General features: G+C 43.0%; 1 protein-coding gene across 1 annotated transcript in view; it reads right to left on the bottom strand.

Moving 5' to 3' along the window:
• Positions 1-22,284, bottom strand: part of OXSR1 (oxidative stress responsive kinase 1) — an 88,392-nt gene that overhangs the window by 30,463 nt on the left and 35,645 nt on the right. Inside the window, exons 4-5 of the mRNA XM_054636721.2 lie at positions 18,101-18,242; positions 3,438-3,493 (exon numbers count right to left, since the gene is read on the bottom strand). Of these exons, the coding sequence (XP_054492696.1) occupies positions 3,438-3,493; positions 18,101-18,242 (198 nt within the window). The remainder of the gene's footprint in view (positions 1-3,437; positions 3,494-18,100; positions 18,243-22,284) is intronic.

The raw sequence follows: 22,284 nt of genomic DNA, 5'->3' as shown, positions 1-22,284 counted from the left end.
TGGGAAATTTGTGCAAGCTATTAGAGGAATTTTTAGAATTCCCACTTCAAGCAGATGCCCCCGAGCTCACAGATCTCTCCATCTCTTTACCTGCAGCAACCTCAACTCACAGTGCTCCCACAGTGGCTTTCCCCATATGCACAAACACCAATTCAGGGTTACAAACAGAACCTGAGAAATGTCTGACACACCATTATCAAGTTGCTTTTTCTGTTCAGCCTTAGCAGAATTGCACAGCCCAAAATTCACAAAAGAGGCTTTAATTTTCACTGGTTAGAACTGTGTAACAGTGCAGCAAAATTACTGCCATAAATTCCACAGAGTGAATGTTTCAAGCAGTTAAATTCACTGACACGTTGTGGAGGTACAGTCCTGCAGCGATGTTTCCACCACTCAATCTCAAATGCACCTTTGCTTTTTTCCCCTCAAAGGATCTCCAGATTGAGATGTACATTCCTCATTTACATTTGAGAATTACATTTCATCGGGGACAAGGAACAGGAATTGTGTCAAGCAGGAGGAAATGCACAGGAACACAAGGTCACAAAAGCCAAAGATTGAATAAGACCTTCTTAACAACTGTTCACAGGCAGTTTGGATAGAGGAGTGGCAGAAGGGAAGGAGTCATTAGAAAAGAATGGAAGTCTTTCTTCCTTGCTACATGATTTAAATTTTTCATGTCTACCAAACCAGCTCCTTGCAGGGAGGTGCCCCATTCACTCCAGCCCTCAGGCTACATTCCACAGCTGATCAATCTTTTGTTTTTTATCTCGTGGTGTAACTTTCCAGAGAAACTCAAGAGCGTTTGTTTCATGGGAACGAAGTGATGTCAACCAGCCCATAATTGAAGCACTCAACAATCAACAGAATTATTCATAATATGCATTAATATTATTGTCAAAAGCAAGTGCTTTGATCTCGCTGAAACAAATCTCATTTTATTTGGATTGGTTTGCTTCCAGCATTTTTTCCTCCTCAAAAAATTCCCCAGAAATTCTGCTACTTCATCCTGGGTCAGGAGGCAAGGAAGCTTAAGTGTCAGAAATTCCCACAGAAACAAAATCTCATGTTATGACCAGGTCAGGCTCTTCTCTATTATTCATTCATTTATTTTCATTTCTTTCAAGTCATCAGCTGCCTCCACAGAAACTGAAGTGCTTCCTGCCACTGCAGTGAACCCTCTGACCTTGGTTTAGTGGCCCTGCTGTGGCTGATGAAAGGTGGCAGGGTTGGTCCTTCTGCATGTTCAGAGAAAGAATTTGTAAAGAGGAACTTTGCACATCTCTGAGTGCTGCTTTCACAGGATATGCAGAGAGATGAATTTCATCATTGAGGTGTTGCACATATAAACCACGAGTAGTTCAGTCTAGGGAACATGTACAATCACAGGCAAAATAAATCCTCTGAAATGCACAGAGCTAAGACCAGGCAACCTTAAATCTATTTATCAACTGAAAATTGCTCAGCAAAAAAAATACAGGAATACCTATTGATAGTGAGCCTTAATACAAAAAAGGCAAGCCCTGACAGCCCTGTGGAAGAGAAACACAAGCAGCTCTCTCTAGGCTGGCAGAAACATTCAGAGTTACAGCTTTTTGCAGCCTCTCACAAAACAGCATCAAAAGCTTGTGCAATTACACATCCAACATGTTATATCTTGGTCCTATCATGGAAAAAATGTAGGATTTCACTGCATAAAGTCTGCTCCTTTGAGCATTTTGGAAGCCACTCCCTACCTTCCATCAGCTGCCACGTAACTGAATTATTTACACCTCATTAGAAATGTAACTGCAGGCATTAAGGAAACCAGGAGATTTAAAAAAGAACACAAAGACACTTCAGGTTTTTAAACAGAAATAGGTATTATGTCCTGTAAAAGGGCTTATTGTCCTCTGCAGAGAGGAGAGCTACCTAGAAAAAACTGCATTGCAACATGTTCTGCTTCCTGGTGGAAAATCTGCACCTTTCATTCCAAGATGCAAAGCCAAGCCTAGATATTCCAAAGGAATAAACAATGCTACAGGCACTTCTCCCCCACACAACTGTCACTGCCTTGTCCCTAAACTCCCACCACACTGGCCTGACCACTGCTGGGACTACCAGCAGGACAGGGCACTAAAGAAGAGACCTGCTCAGACACAGATATGGCTGTTCCCAAATAAATATGGGATTGAAAATGTTTCACATGTACAGGGATGTTTGCCAAGCTGGCAGGAGGGGACAGAGCTCTGCTCCCCAGCCAGAGGTGGCACTAGGACTGGAAAGGCACTACAAGATCCATGGGAAAGGCACTACAAGATCCATGGGAAGAACACAGTACTGGGGAAAGGAGAAGCGGAGAAAAAATGTACTCAGGATAGGAAAACAGCACACTGGGAAGAGAAGGAAAAATAAATATCACAGGTTCTAAATGTACTCTCCAAAAATCTTGGCTTACTTAATAGTCTGTAATAATAATAATCAAAACCACAGAATAGTTTGGGTTGGAAGGGACCTTTAATGGTCATCTTGTCCAACCCCCTACCATGGGCAGTGACACCTTCAACCACAACAGGTTGCTCAGAGCCCCACTCAATTTTGAATGTTTTCAGGGATGGGGCATAAGTCTTGATTTCTGAAAAGAAGGGTGAAGTCTGTAGGAAATAAAATATCAGGAAAGGATCAGGGGACAAAACACTCCACACAGTACCCTTTTCCACATGGCCTGCCCCCACCCAGCACTGTTTCCAGCAGCTCTGCTGCTGCAGCTCATGTCAGCAGTGACTGCAGCAGACATCTCCAGGCACATGCGTATTAGCTAAAGCAACTGTCTGAACAGTTTTGCTCTGCATGACTGCTCCCAAGACTTCCAGCTCACCCTAGTTTGGGCTGGGCCAGGGCAGCCACTTTAACACCCTCTCTGCCATCCAGCTCAACTGAAGCAGAGCAGGGAGCATCCACAGGAGCAGTTTGACCAGCTGATCTTTCCTTAAATGACTTTTACCATCAGATATGCCCATTTCCTTCTGATGGATCTGTCCACCCTTCACCAGAGACCTGTGGAAAACCACCTCACATGTCAATGATAAATCAGTGAGGTCTGTGCTCTCCACTTCCAAGCCTACAAACCTGCTGATGCCAAAATCTGACTAGCTTATGCCAAGAACTTTATCTGATCTATTGATTCTGAGGACTTCACAATCAAATGATTTATATCTGCTGATTGTCATTATTCCAAGAAATAGGATTTTAAGATAAGAAGAGGTAATGAACTCTGGGTTGGCTTTTTGTTTTCATTCATGATTTGTTTATTGTTGGGGTTTTTTGTTTGTTTTATGAACTTTGTGGGGCTTTTAGAAGCTAACATTTTTATGCAGGTTTCTCTCCTTGATCATTAAACTATTTCCTTGGATATGCAGTTATGCCTAAAGTTTACTCAAAGCTACCAGGGAAGTTACCTGCAATTTGCACTGAGCCATCTTCTCCAAGAAGAATATTTCCTGCTTTCACATCCCTGTAGAAAGATAAAGCAACAATAAGTGGAAGTCATTAAATCTTTACTTCAACCAACAAAAATACATTAAAAGGTAATTATTTCTTATCCTCTGTTTCTTATATGAGTATTTCTTGTCTCAAATCATGCAGAAATAAGGACGTCATTGTAACTTCAGTAGACAGACACTAAGTAGCATTTATATAATTTATGTTTTAGGTACTACATACAGAAAAGAAAAATTAAAACTTTGCAGAAGGTACCCTCAAAAGTGCAAGGAAAGGGGTTTGTCCCAGGTTCTTAGAATTAGCTAAAAAGGTGCAAAGTGAACCTAGCACTGGTCAGATACTCATGTACCCCTTTAGGAGGAGAGAATCCAAGAGACAGTGAGTTGATCTGGTTCTCACTCAGCCCCACATCTCACTGCTCTCCAGCCCTGCAGAAGTTCTTGTGCTTCCTCAGGATATCAGTTTAGCCCCATACACTGGTGAAAATCCAGAGAGCAGAAAAATGTTGTTTGCTTCTGGCTTAATGAGCCTGGTCAGTGAAAAGAAGTCTCCTTGTTATCTTTTTTTTTTTTTTCTTTTAATGAACAAACACACAAGAACATCCAGCATGTGCTATGAATATTTTGTACTTTCCTCTTTCTAGCCAAAAGCTCTGGTTTTCAGGTTAACAGCAACACTTCTCCATTCTTGAGGGGAACACTGCTTTCACTGCAAACACTTTGAAGTTTTCCACTTTATTTTCACAGGCTGCTCCACATGCCAAGCCAAGAGAAGCACTTCACAGCTGACACCCCTGTTCATCAGCACAGGCTGCTAAGCTTGCACTGCCCAGGAACCCACATGGAACAGGAGCAAAAAGAGGAAAACAACCCCAAAACAAGCAGATTCTCCCTCCACTGCCTTTGGCAAATATTCCAAATCCTTTCACATACAGAAAGAAGTCCAAAGCTATTTTTTTCCTCTTCTCCCTAGTGCATCATGAGAACAGAACTGGTGTGATGGCCTGGCCAAAGAGCCCCAGTCAGGCCCTGGAAATCTCCTCCTTCCTGGCTTTGCTATTCTGAAGAGGAGGCTGGGCCACTGCCAGTTACAGGCCAGGATAATTTTAAACACATCCTCTCCAGCACTAGCATTTGTCAGACTCTTCCCAATATCCAGTCTAGGACAGTGGCATGGCAAGGCTTTTCCCACAGCAGAAAAAAACTGTCCATAAGACAGTCCCACTAAAGATGATGAGCAAACTGCAGCTGACAGCACCTTTAGCCTTCAAACTGGTATTTCAAGTCATGCCAAATATACACCTCTTGCTAGCAATGCCTATCCTGGAGCTTAACCCCAATTTGAAGCACAGGTGTGAGAACAAGTACAGGAAAAATTCTTATTTGCTTTAATAATGAAGATGTGTCACAACTTCAGAGTTTCATACAGATCTGATAGCCTCAAAAAGCTGACTTTCCCTTCCAGAAGCATGATTTTTCTTTTCTTCCTGCAACCAGCACCTGGTAGCCATTGCAGACAACACAGCATCAGTGGATGCTCTTAAATACATGAAGGACCTGAAGGGATTAAATGCAGAATTAAGCAGGTGGCTACACTACCCCCCTTAGCATCCATTGACCAAATCCAATATAATTGGTGCTGTTGAGCTAATTGCCACCAGAGATAGAAACCTGACTGAGCCCTGCACTCCCACAAACTGCTCATGGTCCATAAGAAGGGGGAATGGCAAAGCTCCCTGCCAATATTTAGGTAGAAGATGCCTTTGGGATCCAGCCCCAGGAGCACACAGAGAGCACAGCACCAAAGCCTGCTGTGTCCTAGCTGAGGAGCTGGCTCACAGGGTGTGAAATGTGCTTGGCACAGGCACAGCCACCTCCAGGAATCCCCCTGCACACCAGCACTAATTCAGAGGGAACACAGGGTGTTCAGGAAACTCTCCAATCCTACTGGAAATGTTTACCCACAGCTGATTCTCCTGTGACAGCCAGGATGCACGAGGCCCTGCCAGTTCCAGGTCATGGGGAAAGGAATAGGATGCATGAGGTTGCCTGTTGAAGTTATTAATTCTCTTACTGGAGTAAGAGTAATTTCCTTTTCCATCTGTACTCCAAGGCAGCTCAGGATGCTGGAGCATTTCCCCAGCAAGCTGGGCCATGCAGTATTGTGCAGCCTTTCCAAATTTCCCCTCTGGAAGAGCTGCACATGTGGCTCACCAAGCCCCCACAACAGACCACACTCAGCATTAAGGAAGTGCCAGGGAAGATTTTAAGGAAAACTAAGGATGATGTCTCAACTATCACACAGTTCATAATCCAAAACAACTCAGGCAGGTTTCACTGGTGTAGCATCAGCAGCCAGAAACCAGCAGGCATTCCCCATCACCAAACCATCCCATCACAGCAGAGAAGCTGGACAGGCTTGGAGTGCATGAAGTAGCAAAACAAGCACTCAGATTGAATCCCATAGAAAAAATAAGCCAAAGGACTCCAGGCCCTTAACCCCCTCAAATCAAGAGGCTTGCTTTCTTTTTAACTTCAGCTTAGATTAATTAAAATTTACATATTTTCTCATTGGAAACAAAAGTCAGTAAACATGATGCTTAAAGCTGGTTCAAGAAATTAAAACAAGTTATGGCCACAATATGAAATCCAAGAGGTCAAAACAGCCATTGCCAAGTACCCAAGTCAAACCACAGAATTAGATCACCACTTCATGTGGCACTTCCTCACAGTGACCACCCTCTGCAAAGGCCATCACTCACCCCAGCCTGGCACACTCCACCCCAGAGCAGCAAAACTCTTGGGGCAGCAAGGTGTCTGGGGGGTCACTGTTCCACAGAAGCAATTTCCAGCTTTCCCATCCCTACCCCAGTGTAACAGCACTGCAGCAGCATCAGGTGAACACAGAGCAGCCTTAACACTGGGTGAGCACTCACCCCTTCCTTTTAGCATACACTGGTGTAGTAGCAGCATCTTTGAACCAGGTTGTCCTCTAAAATCACATTTAAAATTAAGTGCATTTGAAGCAATAGGGCAGAGGAAAGATGATCAGTGCTTTCCTGTTTGTTTGCATCAGGAGATGCTTATAAACTTGTGAGCTGAATGGTGAGAAGTTTGTTACTCCAGGATATAGTTATTGCCAAGTGTAACAATTTGAAGGCACTTCCCAATAATGTGGTAATGACCATATCCTGGGCTGGTATACTGGGAATAAACTGTGTGCCTCTGGCATAATTGTTACAGTGGAAACAGGAAGCAGCTTTAGCATAAACAATAATTATATCACATTTTAAATGAAGTTACAGAAGGCTAGAGTAAACTTTCTTGTCAATAGCTTAACAAATGCTACAATACTTCTGGACACTCCTGCTCCACAGCTTCATCTTCCTCTCTTCTAAAGCCTTCAAGAGTCTTTCCACAAAATAAGGACTATGTTTTTATTTACCTTGTACTTCACAACCAGAGTGGGAAGAGAGGCTTGGACTCGCTCCAGTGCAGAGCTGTATTCTCCACATCAGCCTTGAAAGGTTTCACAGGAGGGCAGAAACCCTTCTTCATCTGCATTCCAAACTGGTTTAGCTTCCCAGTTTGACCAGACAAGAGTTACATCACATTAATGCCTCCAGCATGGGGCTGGGCCCCAGGCATGAGGTGCTGTATGAACAAATCTCATCCCAACAACAAAATTACAGCAGAACTCCAGCTATAGGAGATTTGGGAGCACAGGAAGGCAATGAGATAATGCTCCTGAGTTTTAAGTGATGTGTTCCCACACTGCCTTCAATTAATTTTTCAGTGGGGCACAGGGAAACTACATGAACTATATCCTGGTGGCTGTGATAAAGAGTCCTTAAAATCCTGCTAAATGCTCAGATCCACCCTCATCTGTAGCCCTCAATCCTTGGCCTAACCCCATGGTGGTTGTTACAGCCACTGCAACCACAACAGAAGGGACCTGAGCAAAGAGTGTCACCCCAGGAGCTCTGCAGCCCAGCAGGGAGAAGAAAACTGTCACAGGAGAGGGGAAACAGATAAGCCCTGTTTACTCTGCCTGTGCTTCCAACCTGCTGGCATGTGCCTTCAGAGCACAAAGCTGGCTGTAAGCACAGCCGTGAGTCATTTGCCCATTAGATGCAATTTACATCAACTGCAACAATAAATTTTCATGGACTGAACTCTATAGTGCATAATTTGGCACGAGGAAGGAGTGGTTGGTCCTGCCAAGTTTCATTTAAAAAAAGAGAAGGTGCAAGATGCAACAATTACTATTTTCTTTTAATGGTAATGAATAACTCAAAATATTTATGCTGAATGCAACCAATTGCTGGAGTTGACATTGTTCTGAGTAATTTGTAAAATACTTCCAGGACAGTATCTCTACATACAGTTAAACATGAGGCAATCTGTGACATTTTACACCAAATGAGTGCATCAAACATTCTTCTCCCTTCAATAAGATGCTGTCACCTGTGTCACCTCTTCCCTTTGCCTTATAAGCCAAGATATAAAAAGCTGGTGACAGGCAAGAGCTTTACATTTAGAGCTGTAAAATGTAAACTAGGCTTGCAGCATGCAGGCAGATCAGTATTTTTACCCCCTCAAATGTCAGCACGTTCAGTACAGCATAGGAGAAGGCATTCAAGGCAATTGTATTGGAAGTGCTATACATGAGCATGTCCCTGTTCCTGCTCAGAAAAGCTGTGTGCACTAACATTTTCATGCCACAGCGTTGAACCTAAAGTCCCAAACTCTTGGGTGAGGTGCAATTGCTGCCTGTTACGGTGCTGTGCTGAACTGCAGAGCCAGCCTCTGAAACATCTCCCAGAGCTTGAAGGTTTTCCAATGGCAGAGAGCTGGCAGAGCAGTTCCATACTCCCTGCTGAGCCCAGCATAAGAGGAGGGAAGAGAGGGCCAAGTCCACAGCTTGCTCCATCCCTGCTCATCCACAGCCCTCTCAGCAGGTCCTCGTGGCCACTGGCAGCCAGGCCCAGCAGCAGCAGCCAGGCTGCCATAAATTCCAGCAGGGGACCAGCCCAGTGACATGTTTTATTGCCCAGGATCAGGCAAGCACAGCAACTGCAGCTTCCCTCTTCTCTGAGCTGCTCTGGCAGCTGCTGGGCTGTGGTAAAAGACCACGGCCTCCACACAGGAGCTGAGCCAGCAGCACAGGGCAACTCACAATTAACTCCTCAACTCACAACAGTGGAAGCATTTTTGAAGCTACACCTTCATGGGAATAATTAAAGGCTTTGGAATTATCATTTTAATGGCTGGAGAAACTTAGATGAATAATCCAATGTTACCAGGAACTTTAAAACCTTTTTCCTTTTTTAAGAAGTCTGAAGCAAAGCTTTGAAATGCAGAAGTGACTGACAGACTGTGGCTTTGCAAACAGAGCCACGTGAAGCCAAAGCCCACTGGAATGGACTGTCAGCTTCCATCACAGAGAGCTTTAAGAGTACAGCAAGTACTTGTTTTCTCCCTACCCTACCCAGAAGATCCAGGCAGATCACTCTGAGTGCACTGACAACCTCTTGGGAGAGATAACTCCATCCTGTCACCTGGCATAGGCAAACAGAAACCACAGTAAGGGCTGCATGAGAAATTAATCTCCCATTGTACTTCATTGTGAAAACATAAAATATCTTTCAGAGGCTCCACAATGCACTCACTAGGTACAACCCCTCTTGATTTTCTGCCCTCCAGTGCTGCAGAAGTGGACTGCTGCTTTAAGTAGAGGGTTTGGGGCCCAAGAAACCATGACTCAAATTTGATTTCTTTTAGGTCAAGTCGCTCTGGCAGCTCAGACAAGGGACAAGACAAGGGACAACTCACTAAAGAAAGCTGCAGGAGATCTGCCTGAAATTCACTGTCATCTTGGTTTGTCTGAATAGCTCCAGGGTCTGGGAAGATGCTGAGGCAGTACAGAAAGAGCTGCAGACCCTGGGCTAACTCGGTGCAAGCCTCTGTTATGAAGTGAGACAGGCAGCAGTGTGTCACATCCCTCACTGTGTCCCTGTCTGTCACACAGGCACCGTTATCGCAGCGCCTGCAATTTTCCTTTATCTCAGCAAATGATGTCCAGCTCACACTTCTCATTCCTGTGCCAGCTTTGTCTCTGATGCTTTGGTGCTCTCATTAATTCCTTCTCTTCCCACGTGGTTCAAGCCTAACAGAGGATTAAAGGGAGGTGTGGTTCAAGGATGGCTCCTGCCTGCCTTGGACTCCACCTCCAGCCATGGCCAAGCCTCCAGTCCAGCAGCAGTGCTCAAGGAACCTCAAGTGCACATCAGTGTGGTGCAAGTTGCTCCAGCTAAATCCAAACCCTTAAACAGTTTTCAGACACATCAGCTCCTTCAGCCAGAAAACAATGCTACAAGCACTGGACCTAGGCCTGCCTCCCAACATGGAGATGATCTAACCATATCAATATTCACAGCCCCACTTCCTCCTGCAAATGAGGCCTTTGCTTCACACATTTGCCCCAAAGCACATCACTGCTGTGACATCAGCTCATGGCAAGGAGGATTTGCCAAACAACCCACGCTTCTAACAACCTTCAGCAGTTACTGCAAGAGAGAAGCTCCATCTCCAACTTCATTTACCACTTTTAAAGTTTCCCCCATTCTGTCAGAACTTCCGTTTCTTTCTCTTGTATAAGGAAAGGTCTCTGCCCAGCAGACTTTAAAATCAAGCTTTCATATGTTGAACAGCAGCTAAAAATGTAACAGGACTGCTTCCAAAAATGCATTTATTCAGCCTGTCCATTTCCTGACCTGCTTCCTAAGGACTGCAGTGGGGACAAGGCACAAAGACCCTTGAACACCTGCTGCAAGAAAAGCAACACACAGAGTGAGCTGTGGAGTCACAAGGTCTCTTCCTGCCCCTGGAGGCCCAGATATTTTTGGGACACCCTGCTTTAGTCATTGGTAACAGAGGGAAATCATCAAGTTATAACATGGTCATATTTCAGTATTTCATGCCAAATTCATTCATGTGAAAGGAGATGGGTTTGCTTCACGTGGCAACACCAGTGACACCACCATGCTGCAGGATCTCCTGCATGCCAGAATATTATAAATGCAGGTCCACCAGTGAGGGGAGAGAATGATGAATCTGACTCCATGTTCTCAGAAGGCTAATTTATTACTTTATTATACTATATTATATTAAAAAATACTATACTATACTAAAGAATACAGAAAAGATACTTACAGAAGGCTAAAAAGATAATAATGAAAACTCCTGACTCTTTCCAGAGTCCCAACACAGTTTGGCCCTGATTGGCCAATGAGTGAAAACAACTCCCAGCAGAATCCAATGAAACAATCACCTGTGGGTAAACAATCTCCAAACACATTCCACATGAACACAACCCAAGAGAAGCAAATGAGATAAGAATTGTTTTCCTTTTCTCTGAGGCTTCTCAGCTTCCCAGGAGAAAAATTCTGGGCAAAGGGATTTTTTCAGAGAATGTGAATGCCACATCAGAATATGTTCCTAATGCATTCACAAATAGGAATTTCCAAAAAATTACCACATGTACATCACCCCAGTTTGAGTACAAACTGCATCAGGTAGCAGAAGGAACAGGAATGTCAGTGATTCACACAGCTCCCTGCCATGATGGAAAGATGACCAGCATTCTGGCAAATACACAACCAATTTGGATCAAATTAGGCCCCAAAAAAATTGACATAGGGGAGCTGAAAAAGGTCTCCATTTCCCAAAGGCAATCAGCATCCTGTTCTGGAGGAGCAGTGAGTCTGTCTCTATACACACAAGGTCCAAGGCATTCCCCATGCAGCCAGGAGCTGTTCCCATCTACAAAGCCACCCACAGCTCCTGCTCAGCCATGTCTGCAACATGACCCAAGAGGAGAAAGGCAGGACAGCCAGGACTCACAAGAAACCTGTCAAAAAGACTTCCTTCTCCAAACTCTGTAAGGTGACAGTTTTAAGCATGACCAGCATAGGAAGAAGGATCTCTATTTCATCCAGTTATCCCCATAAAATGGAGAAAGCAGTTATAAAATCAGGTATCTGTACAAGGGAAACAAGTCCTCACTGCACTCCCAGTCTCACTTGGTGATGCTTTCCAGGCTACCACGAAGGGATGGATTTCTCTGTGGCAATTCTTTGTTTGCTGTCCTAAATGTGTATGGATTTTGTCTAACTCTTGTTTTTGAAAGTATTCACTTAACTTTTTAATATCAAAGTTTTATTAGAACTCCACAAGGCAAGATATAATTCAATCTAGTAAATATTAAAAAAATATTTTCTGATGCAGCCTTGTAATATTTTCAAGTGTGTTTAATATGTTACCACACAAATTTAGCAAGTGGCCCTTTTCTCCTGCTTTAGCATAAGACATGAATGAAAAGACTGCAGTGGTCTGAATAAATGTTTAAAGCACCTCTACATATGCAGCTTTTAGGATCTATGAAGGCCAGAAATTCTGGTGCACCAAACCAGGGAACAATTTCCAAAGTTCTCATTTTGAAGTGAGTTCTATTCACATCATGTATCATCACAGCAGAACAGATGAACAAGACAATTTAAACAATTATTCTGCTGCTGGAGAGATGCTGCAAGAGCCTATATTGGGTGACCTAGTCTCAGCAATCTACACCAGATAAAGGCAGTGACATGAGAAAGATGTCACAAACTGTGTTGTACATGTGTGAATGGCACTGGCTTTCTTCAGAGTAACAAGCTCAGAGTTTGTTCCATTTTCACTCAATACATTTAATGCTGTAGACAGTGAATGATTATTCCCCCTGAAAACACATCAAATTCAAATACTCCTGACAACTTGAGAATTGCTAGAAACCACCATTACCTGAGTGTACAAGTCAGTCATGGATCACTGACCAAAACCTGTCACTGCTGTAGAACCTTTAGGAGATCACCCAACCTCTATTTTCCCACTCTTAATCATATTTTTCCTGCTTCTCACCTCCATGTAGCAAAGCAGAGAGAAAAACCTAAAAACTCCTCTCTCTTTTATAAAAGGCCTACCTTTGATAAAAGAGTTGTTCTATAAAACAGTTGGGTTTTCCTTTGGACTAACCCAAAGTTACTTTGAGTAACTGCAGAACAGCCAGTGACAAAGTTCACAGGTAGCTCCTGGGTGTGAGGGAAAGGACAGAGGGACAAACACCTGCCTGCAGCAGCCACACCTTCAGGCATCACCCTGGAGCCCACCTGCACCCCTGTGCTGCAGGGAGTTCCCAAGAGCTGGGGCATCACCTGGAGCTGCTGCAGGGCCCCCAGCACTCCTGTGATTTCTGCAGCAATGAGATTTTACCATCAGAGGTTGAAATCCCAGGTTTTTAGTCTTCAGAGCAAAGAGTGTCTTTATTCACTTTGAGGCAAACTGTCTCCACAGGAGTTATTGTTTCTGGCTGTCTGCAGCTTTGGGATTACATCTGGTTTGTGTTATCTCTCCGTAACCACAGGGAAGTTTCTTTTTTTTTAAACAATGAATTTCTGCATGATGCAGTGGAAGAAACAGCCACCAGGAAAGCATGCTGCTTTGCCAAACCACCACAACAAACCCCAGTCTGACTGTACAGAGACTGGGGGTTCAGTGTCCTTGGGCCCTTGACACTGCACAGCAAGGTGTTTATTTGGGGAACAAATCACCTAGCTCAGTCTAGAGCAGCCTCTTGTCCTCCTTCCTACTGAGACACACAAGATAACATTTCTATTCTTCTGGCTTTTGAGCTATTTACAAATTAAAGCTCTAGAATTTCTATTAACTACCAGCTCTAAAGGATATTTCTACCCATCCCATACTATAAGAGAGAAGAGAACAAAGTACATCTCTCTGAATAAAAAATTGCACTTCCCACAGCTAAGCAATAGCCAGCTTTCAAATTACTGGTGTCCTGACTGAAAATCAAACTGGAAAGTGGAGGTGGAAAGGCTCTGCTTTGTTATCCATTCCTCAATCCTCCCCTACCAAAGTTCACTCCCAAAACACACTCCCCAAAGCAAGATCACAGCACTGCAGAGAGGAGGGCTTGAAGTTCTCCCCCAGTATTCTACAGAAACATGAAGGTACACTATTTCAGAGGCTCACTGGAATCCAGTTTAAATCCAGTTTAACCACAATACCTGCCAGCATGGCTATCAATGCATTAATCAGCTACATGAAAATTAAACTTGAATCCTGTAGGACAGCCAAGTTCTGCCAAAATACATCCAACAGCTCCTTCATCTTAAATCAAAAACTTGCAACTGGAGGTGAGCTCCTGCAAAAATCCCACATGCAAGTATTGGTGATGTGTATGTGCAGGTAGATAGATGCCCATTTTTCAGAAGTTATTTACTCTCAGTATGGGTAAAGAGGCAAAGAATTAAACTTTGATTCCCTGTCAAAATCATCCTAAGGTCCCCCCAAAAAAATAAAATTAACCTATCTGGCATAAAAGCACAGCAAGAATAGTTTCCAGGGTCTCTTCAAAGCTACATTCAAACAGCTGTCCCAGCACCCTGCTGCTCACATTCTGATTTTGAAAAGACACCAAAACCACCCCAAACATTTTGTGTGGCAGCACAGGCTGATCTAACTCAGCATATAAAACATGTTGCTGCTCCTCTCACTCTGTAATAAGTGGAGCAGCAAACAAACTAATAGCTGGAATGCTGCCATGCCAATAGTTCAAGTGCATGCAACTCTAAACCACTTCCCAGGCTTTTTTTGTTTTTACAGAAAAACAGGGCAGTATCACATTTATTGTGCTGCAATAGGAGAATCTGGTTATATTTAAGCAGTGTATTATTTCACCTGGACTAACTAAAATATTCAGTTACACAACAGCTAATCATGAACAGAAGATAAGCTCAGAGATAAAAATAGGGAGAAAGACAGAGAGACCTTGTAACAGTTAATCAGCATGATTCATTTGTCAGCCTGCCATACGCAGCACCACCTGAAAAAGAAAGCCTTGAAGTTCCCTCCAATAAATCTTTTTAAGCAATAAAACCTCTTGGGTTGGTTTTGCTTTAGTTTTATTTCTAAGTCATTCATCAAACTCCTGCTAATCCCCAAATACACAGAGGACTCAGAGTCTAAATGGGGAAGAGGTACAACATACCCTGAGTGTCACCCAGCCCAGATTAGCCTGGCAACGACCCCTGACAGCACTGTCAGTCTTGTATGACTTCCATAGAGAAATGTGCCCGAGCAGATTCCTGCAGGACAGCCTCACCCAGGGCTTCCCAGTGTGGCCCTCTGTCCCCAGAGCTCTGGCTGCTGCCCAGGCACTTCACTCACTGAACATGAGCCGGATCACTGGCATTGCAGATCCTCCTTGGGATCACCGCAGGAACCACAACAGGGACAGTAGCAGCTGGCACCAGAGAGGGGACAGGGACAGGGCAGGGAAGGCAGGGAGCTGCCAACTCCCAGATAAGGCTGCCACTGGTGATTTTGGAAGAAGATGGGGACCGTTTGTAATCAATTGTTGCTGTGGTATAGAGTGTTCATGAAAATAAAACTGATTTTGTCTTCTCCTTTGTCTTTGCCATAAGGCCTCAGACACTCAGACACTGCCCATCAGCCCTTGCAAGATGAAAGCAGAAAAAAAAAAAACATCACTTTGGGCAATGTGGGAGACTTCAGCATTTATTCCTGAACAATGGTGTCTATTCAAGTTTCAGACTCGCTCTGGCTGTTAATTAGGAAAGTAAACAAGAAAAATTTATAATCTAAGCCTTCACTAGATATTTGGCTTTCTAATCTCCTCTAGAGAATACTGACAAACTCCTCTCCTGTCCAAAGCAGGGATTTGCACTTCCACACCAAGACAGCTCCCCAAACCTTAATTGGAAGTGGCATTAAGTTCAAGGCGGGCGTAGGCAGAGCGAGATTCAGCAGCAGCAAAATTTCATTAAGCCAGTTTTTCACGTGTTAACTTCATTTACCCATTTAAGATTATGCATAATTTAAAAGTATTGAGCAGCTCCACTGACAGAAATATGTTCTCTGATCTCAATGGTGATTTACAGCCCCACTTCTGGTCTCCAGTGCCCACAAAATTACATTTGGGACCCAATATTCATGGTTTGGGCTGTGCCACTGGCCTGCCTGTCCAACTTCAGATGTGCTAATTACAGTCATCCACTCATGCTGTGTCTCTAATTTTATCAAGTTGTTTTCTCCAAGGCGTAATATAAGCAGACTTTGGAGATTTAGTGTAACCAGCTGAACATTTTTTCTGCTGGATAGCTGCTTGCTTTGGGCTGGCTGTTCCAGGTCTTAACTAAAGCCCTTCAATTTTGACCCTTCACAGCTGATCCTGCTCTGGCCTAATGTTCACCCCAAGTACAGCTGCCCCACACTACAATACAATATCTGCAGTTCAGCCACCACTTGATGTGCTTTCCTTTAGAGCCAGATACTTTAAGCTGACCCAGGGGACCAAAGTTCAGTTATTTTAAACACTTCCTCTGAGAGCATCCCAGGCATGGCTGCAAGATTTCCACCTGCCTTTCCCATCAGGCATGGCCAGTATTATGACCCCTAGCATGAAGCAAAATGGGAAAACCATACAGATATTCCTACAGTTGAGGAAAGGTCCCAGCTGCACTACAACTTGAAACTGTGTTTGCCTCAGGAGCACACACACATCTGGATAAAATGGAACACAGCATGATGAACTCCATTAAGGAAACATGTTTCATCCCTCAAAGGCATGACAGCTTGCCTTCTGCCAACAGCCCAAACAGCTTTGCATCACAGGTAGGAAACCACACAACATTCTTTCTGTATCCCACTTCTCCAAATTCCCCAGACTGCTGTGCCCAGCACAATGAGATAATCCAAATCCTTTTCTGTGATAAAATATTACACAGTTTTTGGAGCAGCCCCAAAATATAGGAATGAAACACATGCAGAGGGGCTGATGCATAACCACAACCTTAAGCTGCAGCAATGACACAGCTCTGATTTCTTTGCTGAAGTTTGGGCAAAATGCTTCGATGAACAGGATGAGAATGGTCACAGCAGGTTTGATCCAGTTCACTTCCAAATGATTCAATATGAATCATATTTTCTTCAGACCAGTAGTTTGAATTTTGTGAACACGGTATTTTTGCTGAGTACAGTAAAAAAAAACCCCACACCACACACATAAATTTTTATCTCTAATCTTTACCACATTTACTAGTTTTGCTTTTCCACTCCAGCCAGCCAAATGGAGAACCACCTCTCTTCAATACATGAAACATTATGCAGTGTCTTCCAAGAAACTGAGATTTTACAGGTTTCTACTGCTTTAACATATATATTTCAATTTCACTAGACCAGAAGATAACTGAATCAGCCAAGCAAACCTACTGCAGGTCACAGATGAACACAGTTCTGTCAATTACTTATGGCAAAGTGAAAACTTACTGCCATGTAATTGGCAAATAAGTTGGTTTATTGCTTTACTCTAAATTCCCAGAGCTGCCTCAAGTCTTATCTCAAAAAACAAAGTTAAGCAACAAGCAACCAGCTATGAAATCAAAACTGTCTCCAATGAAGATAATGATTCTTGTTAAACCAGAATTTTAGTTGAGACTGGAAACCAAAATTTGAGACGTCTTTCAGGGAGAAGAATTCCACCTGAATCATTTCCAACTGTTTCTTTCCTTTTAATCCAAAATAACCTACAAAAGTCAGTCAGTTTGATTGAAACTATGAATACTTCTTGTATTTTCTAATTAAAATAACATTTTGGCAAAAAAATTACCTCTTCTTGTGCAGCTATAAGAGGACAGAAACTTACTCCAGCATAGCAGCAGCAATGTTTAAAATGGCATTGTACCAGAGGAGAGCCAAGCTCACAAAATTCCCAAGAAAGAAGAGGCTGCTCCAGTAGCAGTCTGTGGCTGGGATTGTGTATATTACCCACAAGCAGTATATTCTATTTTCAGCACATATTTAGGATTGCAAATCTCAGTCTTTTTAACACAGAACAGACCAACTTAGCATCTTCTCCTACTGAACTACACCACACCTTGACACCAGGCAAGAGGAAAATGTGATTTAAAAACACATCCCAGACAAATACCAGCATAGAAACCCATGAATTTCAGTGATCTGTCAGATCACAGGCCATTAGTTAACTGAGCTTTGCCTGCAGAAGAAGTTTTTCCATTATTTTTATTTCCTTTCTTTTTTTTTTAATAAAATTACTCAAATTCAAATTTCATTATGTTGATCTTACAGTTAACCTCAAAAAAAAAAAGAATCAGAGCTGGAAGGACTTTTTATTAAATTGCTCAACTCTGCCTACAAAGTGCTTTTGGTAATTTGTAGCTCTGCAAGAAACAAAGCCAGTGGAAGTTTTCCAGCTTTCCATCAACTACACTTTGCAGCTGAATGTTGACATTTAGAAAAAGATCCCCTATATTAGAACTTTCAACACCCCAAAATTTACCCAAATTTGGCCTAGTCATTAAATATAGACATAGCATATGGAATACAAACATCTGAATTCTGCATTTTAATAAAGCTCCTACCTTTACTTTTCCCTCTTTATGCCCTCAGCAAGTTATGGGGTGGGACTCTGTGCTCAGCTACTCTGTTTCAATAACATTTTATGACATGAGAAAAACATGAAATACCTGTGGATTTGCCCATTTTTATGCAGGTAGTCCAGTCCCTCCAGCACCTCCTTAAGGATTGTGGCTATACAAGCTTCATCCAGGACACCAGTCTTGTGTTCTCCTTTGGCCACAATGTGCTTGATAATATCCAAAACAGAGCCTAGAGAAGAGTTAAACACCTTAGTTTAAACTAGAAGAACTGATTCCCAGTTAAGTGTAATTTATCATCGTTTAATATACAAGAAATTCACTGATGATGGTCAGGATCAGAGTCGGAAGGTGAAGCTTTTGCTGCAGGAAAGCAGAGGCAACAATGCACCCCTGGGGGCAGAGCCTCAAGGGGGGCTGTAAAACCCCTGTGAACACAAGCAACTGAGAAGTTATTTGAACAAGCCAAAATGTAAAATGTACACACACATGACACTTGGAAGGTTTTTAAGTAGATACTGATGCTACAGCTGGCTTAGTGCTGAGTACTGGAGAAGCTGAAGGGGAAAATGGAAAAAGCAGGGGGCTGCCAGGACTCAAGCTGCAAGTAACAAGCTTGATAAAATTAGGCACTTTCAGCTCCTACAAATTCTGTGCAGAGGAATATCAGGAAAAATCTCATCTGTTAAGGGCTGGTACAACCCTAACAGGAAAAAAAAAAAAAGTGGAAATCATTAACTAGAGAAGAAATGAGGCTGAGTTCTGACAATAAGTCCCTTCTTCACTGTGTACAAAACTGGAATAGCTCAGATCCTTCCCTAGAAGCATGTTTAGTCTCTCTCCCAAGCATGGTGTGAATTACATCATCTTCCATGACAAACCAGGCTTTAGAGAGCAAACCACTTCTTCAAACTGCACCCAGGAATAAACGGAACCAGTGACTCGCACCAGGCCTCTTGTGCAAGGCCCAGCTTCTCACAGGCACTGCCTACTGCCCTCTTTGTATTTGCAGCTGAACTGGAGCTACTTCTCAGAACTCTTTATTGCTCCAGCATGGCATGGCTAAGCCTCTTTTCCAAAGCCTGTGCCATGTAGCCCCTTCAAACTTGGGTTTCTATGGTTTAATGGCTGGATAGGGACTAGTAGGGGTTTTACAGCTATGGGCACAAAGCAATGTCAGCAGTACTGGGAAGTTCTTAAAGAATGAGAAAAGCAGGCACAACTGGAGAACATAAATTGTAGCTTTGTTTGTCTTTGAACAGGAAACTTACAGGGAAAGAACATCTCAGTACTAACTCAGCTAGTTTAGAAAAGCTGGCGTCAGTTTTAGAAAATTTTAGAGAAGTTAATTCTTCTTAACTCACAATCAAAAAAGTAAGAGAAAATTATTTTTGGATCTGAAGAACAGAAACTCTCAGAAATTTGGCTCATGGGAGAATTAGAAGTTTCACCTTGTAAGTTCCTGAAGCAAGTGAAAAATACAAAAGAGGTTTTTAGTTTGATTTTCTTCTCAAACTTCAGGTTCAGGTAGAAAAAAACCCCTTCCTCTTAAACATTTATTTTATTAACTATCCAAATTGAATTTCTAGGCTAAAACAATTGTGCAGATCAGTTTTCACTTAGAAGAGTGTTTTCCTTTTGGACTCTCCTACGAAAGCAGAAGCTGCAAGGTTTGAATACAAACACCATGTGGAAAGGCTCATTTTGCACAATTCAAACTGCCCAGGAAACAATTACATGGGTGCACAGTGTCCTTTAGCTGGTGCAAAGCAGTAAATGCTGAGCTCATCTAAAAGCTTGCTGCAGCCAGCAGAGCTACTGTTTCTCACTTTCCATCTTCTCTGGCCCCCTGGCACCAACTTCACCTGGACACCAAAACATCAGTAAACCCAGTGGAAATCAATTGAGAGATAAATTGGTTGCCCTGAACAGCACCTTCAGCTTCCTCTTACCAAAAAATCTTTGTCTAGCTCAAGATATTTGCACACAATGATGACACAATCTTAACACAGAAGACTCTAACAACGAAAACAGAAAAAAAACCCAGAGGAAAATGAAAAAAAATACAGAAATGAAGTTACATAACATTGCCCCAACATTTTATGCAAACATACTCAGTGTTCAGCCTCCCCTTACCCCACCCAAGCAGAGAAACACTCTTATGTTTAGTGAGTTTTGACATGGGTCTTACCCAAAGGTTCCACCCAGATGTAACTCAGGTTGTTTTGACATATGTTGGACTTCCTGCATCCAAGCAAGAATATCTTTACTGAAGACAGCTAAGATCTCAGATGTTGGAGATAGACCCCTTCACTGAAATCTCACCTTTATGTTCTGAGAAAAGCATCTTCTGTTGTGTGTCATAAGGACTCACCTGGCCTTCAGCCTATCATATTTTCACATTTAAAGAGTATGTGCTTACAAACTTTGAGGCTTCTTATTCTGGACAAAAATTTCTGTGACATCAAAAATATCCCAACAAGAAGCCCCTCCACATCCACTGTTCAGGTTTTTCCTCTGAAATGTGCCTTAATCTGGAGAACAAACTGTCACTTGTTTTAGAAGTCCAGTGAAAATATGTGGTTCTTCACGTACTCGTTTTGTCCTCTTTCCACCCACGACTCCGTTAGCAGACTTGGTTCACAAACATTTCCCTTCTCCTGCAAAGGGCTCAGGGAACATGAGGAGGCAGATCATATGGTGCTCAAATTCATTTGGTCAAAAAATCCTCTATTTAGCCAAGTCAGAGGTTGTATTTAACCCTGAAAGGGGGGTGGAGGGTAGACAGACAAGAGGGCATGCACAGAGCCAGCCCTGGTTGTGAAAAGGCTGATTCACACCCAGGCTATATCTGCTCCCAGTCCTGCCTGACACTTTTAAAGCACATTTATTTTAAAACCACTTTCACATTGAGATGTTCATAGAAGTGGGGGAATTTGCCAGTCCTCTGCAGAAAGAAGAACAGCAAAAAAAAGGGATCAGCAAAATGCCCACCATAGGAAACAGCTGAGAAGCAATCCAAGAGCCACCCTTCTGCTGGAAAAAGTGTTCTTAGGATCATCCCCCTTTGTCTGCTCAGGGTTTGGCCACTGGCACCACAGCACCATGAAACTATGATTTTTCCAACTCACAAATCAATAAGTTTGGGAGTTGGTTCTGACTCACAACTCAACTGCAACTTCATTAAGCACAGCACCAGGGAATACACAGAACAAAGCCAAGCTGCATTTCCCAGCACTGCTCCATGGAATGTTCCAGCATTCTGCCTCAGGAAGCCTGGCATGGAGCAAGAGAATAACCAAATCCCCAAAGAGAAACCCACAGCCAAGGCAGGAGCTGCTTTGAAAGAAGTCAAGGGAATTTCACTGTCAAGGAAAACACCTCCTGCAGGAAGGCCAGGATTGGCAGCAGCATGAGGCTGAGCAATTCCATGCAAATTTGATACCAGAGGTCTCAGTTAGTGTGTGACACACTCACCAGGGTAAAGCCTCCACTGCCCCAGGATACAGACAAAATCCCACACCACCTCCATTCTACTGGACTAAGAGATGAGGGAATCAGAATCTGAAGGGGGAAATGACTGTTCTGCACAGTGGCCTGTTCCCAATCCAGCAATACAATAACTGCTAAAATTAACTGGAAACTAATCCAGCTGAACTGGAACCAGGGCCTTAACCACACCAGAGGATGTGCTTAACAAACTGACCACACTGCTGGGAAACACCAGCACGACTGCACAGACTGCCAGCTTCTGAGCCAGCTTCAAACCAGTTCAGGAGTAACTGGGGAAGAGAGAGCACATCCAAACTCAGCTGGATCTCTGCTTAAATGCAGTTTCACTATGGATTTGTGCTCCATGTGCAAACTCCTCAATCTCACTTTTAGACAGAACCTAGTGGCCAGAGGATGAGGGTCACACTGGAAATGAGGTATCTTGCTCTGTATTAACAGTTACAAGATTTTCAAGGAGAAAACAAATCCACTACAATGTCTCCAGAAAAGAAAAAAGTATCTTTGACTCCTCCCTAAAATAAAACCTCTATTTTAGATAATGCTATGAAGCACTCTGGTGTATTATACATGGTATTAGGTTTGATTACTACAATTCCCTCATTATTTTTCTCATTAAAAATTCACAAGTAGCAAGTACGGACCCAAAGTACAGGAAGATGAATCCTAAGTCAGAGAAAGATATAAAAAAGAAATTAAGTTTGGCTGAGGCTGACTGGAAAGCTCTTCCAAGCCCAGAAGGGCCACATACCAAGAAAAGACAA

This window comes from Agelaius phoeniceus, chromosome 1 (genome assembly GCF_051311805.1).
Source record: "Agelaius phoeniceus isolate bAgePho1 chromosome 1, bAgePho1.hap1, whole genome shotgun sequence".
Lineage (NCBI taxonomy): Eukaryota > Metazoa > Chordata > Aves > Passeriformes > Icteridae > Agelaius > Agelaius phoeniceus.
This window is presented reverse-complemented; position numbering and strand designations above follow the sequence as displayed.